The sequence below is a fragment of the Alexandromys fortis genome, unplaced genomic scaffold, assembly GCF_014885135.2.
Source record: "Alexandromys fortis isolate MF-2015 unplaced genomic scaffold, M_Fortis_MF-2015_v1.1 scaffold_57, whole genome shotgun sequence".
Classification (NCBI taxonomy): domain Eukaryota; kingdom Metazoa; phylum Chordata; class Mammalia; order Rodentia; family Cricetidae; genus Alexandromys; species Alexandromys fortis.
In genome coordinates this window covers 8,088,088-8,090,956 of record NW_026067941.1, presented here as the reverse complement: position 1 = coordinate 8,090,956, position 2,869 = coordinate 8,088,088, and the positions used below count along the sequence as shown (strand labels likewise).

General features: G+C 49.6%; 1 protein-coding gene across 7 annotated transcripts in view; it reads left to right on the top strand.

Moving 5' to 3' along the window:
• The window catches only part of Dennd2a (DENN domain containing 2A), a 96,840-nt gene that overhangs the window by 87,603 nt on the left and 6,368 nt on the right, over positions 1-2,869 (top strand). For all 7 annotated transcript variants that reach the window (XM_050148076.1, XM_050148080.1, XM_050148077.1 and 4 more), the window contains 2 exons: positions 613-790; positions 2,052-2,093. In XM_050148076.1, coding sequence (XP_050004033.1) covers positions 613-790; positions 2,052-2,093 — 220 coding nt within the window. The remainder of the gene's footprint in view (positions 1-612; positions 791-2,051; positions 2,094-2,869) is intronic.

Sequence of the window (2,869 nt, the reverse complement as noted above, 5' to 3'; positions counted from 1 at the left end):
AAATAAATAAATAAATCTTTTTTTAAATATTTATTTATTATGTATACAATATTCTGTCTCTGTGTATGCCTGCCGGCCAGAAGAGGGCACCAGACCTCATTACAGATGGTTGTGAGCCACCATGTGGTTGCTGGGAATTGAACTCAGGACCTCTGGAAGAGCAGGCAATGCTCTTAACCACTGAGCCATCTCCCTAGCCCCCAAATAAATAAATCTCTTAAAAAAAATTATTGATTATTTTATGGGTGTATTAAAGAGCATGTGCAGAGAAAAACTCTGAGGGACCTGTTGTCTCCCTTCACTGTGGGTTCTGGAACCACACACGGGTCATCATCTTTGAGCAAGCGCTTTTGCCATTTTTTCCTTATGGCTGCCATTCTGACTGGGGTAAGAGGTAATCTCAGTGCAGTTTTGGCCTACGTTTCTCTTGATGGTTAGTGAAACTGAACATTTTTTATAGGCATGTTGGCCATTTGTTTGTTCATCTGAGAACTGTCTGTTCTAACCAGTCCTTCGCTGGGATGAATCCCAACCCTTCTCTCCAGCCCCTGCTATGGAATCTCCACCCTCACCCACCCTGAACCGGCCCTTGTCTCTGTCTGTCCCCTGCAGCACGCTGTCCAAGTGCTGCCATGCCATGGTGGCGCTCATCTACCCCTTCAGCTGGCAACACACCTATATCCCAGTGCTGCCCCCCGCCATGATTGACATAGTGTGCTCACCCACGCCCTTCCTCATCGGGCTGCTCTCCAGCTCGCTGCCGCTGCTCAAGGAGCTGCCACTGGAAGAGGTGAGCCCCGATCGGATCCCTGCACCCTCCTTCCCCAGGGCACACAGAGAGGAGGGGAGTGCTGGACACACACACACACACTCATGTGCAACAATAATGGGGTGGATGGGAGGCCACAGGGCCAGCCAGGGAAGTAGCTCTGTGGTAGAGTACCTGTCTACCATGCAGGAGCTGCTAGGTCCAACCCCCAGTACAAGAAACAATTCTATATAATGAAGGCTAGAATTAAAGAAAGGAAAAATACATCCACAAAACTGGGTGTGGGTGTCGCACCCCTGCGCCCCAGCACTCACCAGGCAAGGCCAGAGGATCTCAAGTTTGAGGTCAGCCTGGGCTAGTAACAAGACACTATGAAATAAACCCACCAATGATTGTAATATCACTCAGGATTTTTATAGACCAGTGTGCAGGGCAGGAAGTTCTTTGTGACACCTTTGCAGTATTCAGTCCCCTTCCTCTAGTTTGTGAACTGCCCCGTATTCAGGGAACCCCAGCAGTCAGAAACAGAAACCAAATTCAGCTCTGAACTTGGTAAGAATTGCTACATCTGCTTCGTTATCTCAGGACTGGGGATGCTCGTTCTTTCATTCTGTGAAGACAAGGAGCTTGTGAGGGTCTCTCAGCATGGCAGAGCCCGTTTCCAGCCGTGTCCAGGCCATCCCCCACACACACTGTCTTCCCTTGGCCACCTCATGGTCTGCATAAGGGTCCTCTCTCAGGCAGCACACACGCATGCCCTTAAGCTTTTCGTACTGGCATCTTGCTCATGCCACCCTTGTCCTGGCTCCACATCTTAGCCCACACTGAGGAGAGACGTGCTCCCTCCCCAAAACTATGGCTAACAAGGGCATGCAGCCTGACAGTGTCCCCCAGACCACACTCCTCTGCTAGTGTCTTCTCTTATCCCTCTGGAGAACCGTCGGGTGCAGGGAAGAGCTCAGGGATGAAAAGGTGAACCCCCAGCGTGGAGTAGGGCAGAGTTAAGTAGAACTGCAGAAAGTAGGGACCTCTGGCATATTTTGTCACTCCCCCCCCCCCCCAGTAACCCATGAACAGACAAACAGAAAGAAACAGAGAAACCCTCCTGTAGTGAGAACAGGGCTGAGAATCCAGCTGCTGACACCAGCCTTCAGTACAGTTTGGACACTGCTCAGTCCATCAGAGCACACAGACACATGCATTCACCCGACCTCCAGCTGCTTCAGTACCGAGGAGGAAGATAACTCCAGACAATTCTCATGGCCTTTCCTCTGCCCTGCAGGTCCTTGTGGTCGATCTCATCAATGATCGGTTCCTCAGACAGGTGAGTAGAACACCAGCTCGGCGGCTTCCCCTGTGCCTTCGCGCCTTCCAGAGGGTTCGACCCTAGCTCCGAAAGGCTCTTTATCAAGCCTGGACTTGCCAGCTCAGCTGGACAGTGGGGCCACCCCAGGCCAAGTCCAGCCAAGGATGAGGCTTTTGTAGAGGAAGGCTTTAGCAAAGACTGGTTTTCACCTGTACAGACACAGAAAGGCTTTGACCAGTTAATGATGGAGCGCAGGCTGGAGAGATGGATTAGCAGTAAATAGTTTGTACTGCTTATATGAACTTGTGAAGAATTTGAGTTCGTTTTCCGGCACTCTCGTCAGGCAGCTCACAGCCACCTCTGACAACAGCTTCAGAGGGATTCAACAGCTCCTCAGGCTCTGTGCTCACATGCATGGACCCACGCATGCACGGACCCACGCATGCACATACACTTACACATACATTTAAAAAATAAATCCCAATTTTTATAAAAAGGACACAGGAGAGCTGATTCAGAGGTTTAGAGCACTTGCTGATCTTTCAGAGGACCAGAGATTAGTTCCCAGCAAAACATCCATACACATAACATTAAAATAAATAATTTTTTAATTTATTTATTTATTATGTATACAGCATTCTGTCTGCATGTATCTCTGCAGGCCAAAAGAGGACACCAGATCTCATTACAGATGGTTGTGAGCCACCATGTGGTTGCCGGGAATCGAACTCAAGACCTTTGGAAGAACAGTCAGTGCTCTTAACCTCTGAGCCATCTCTCCAGCCCCAGAAGGG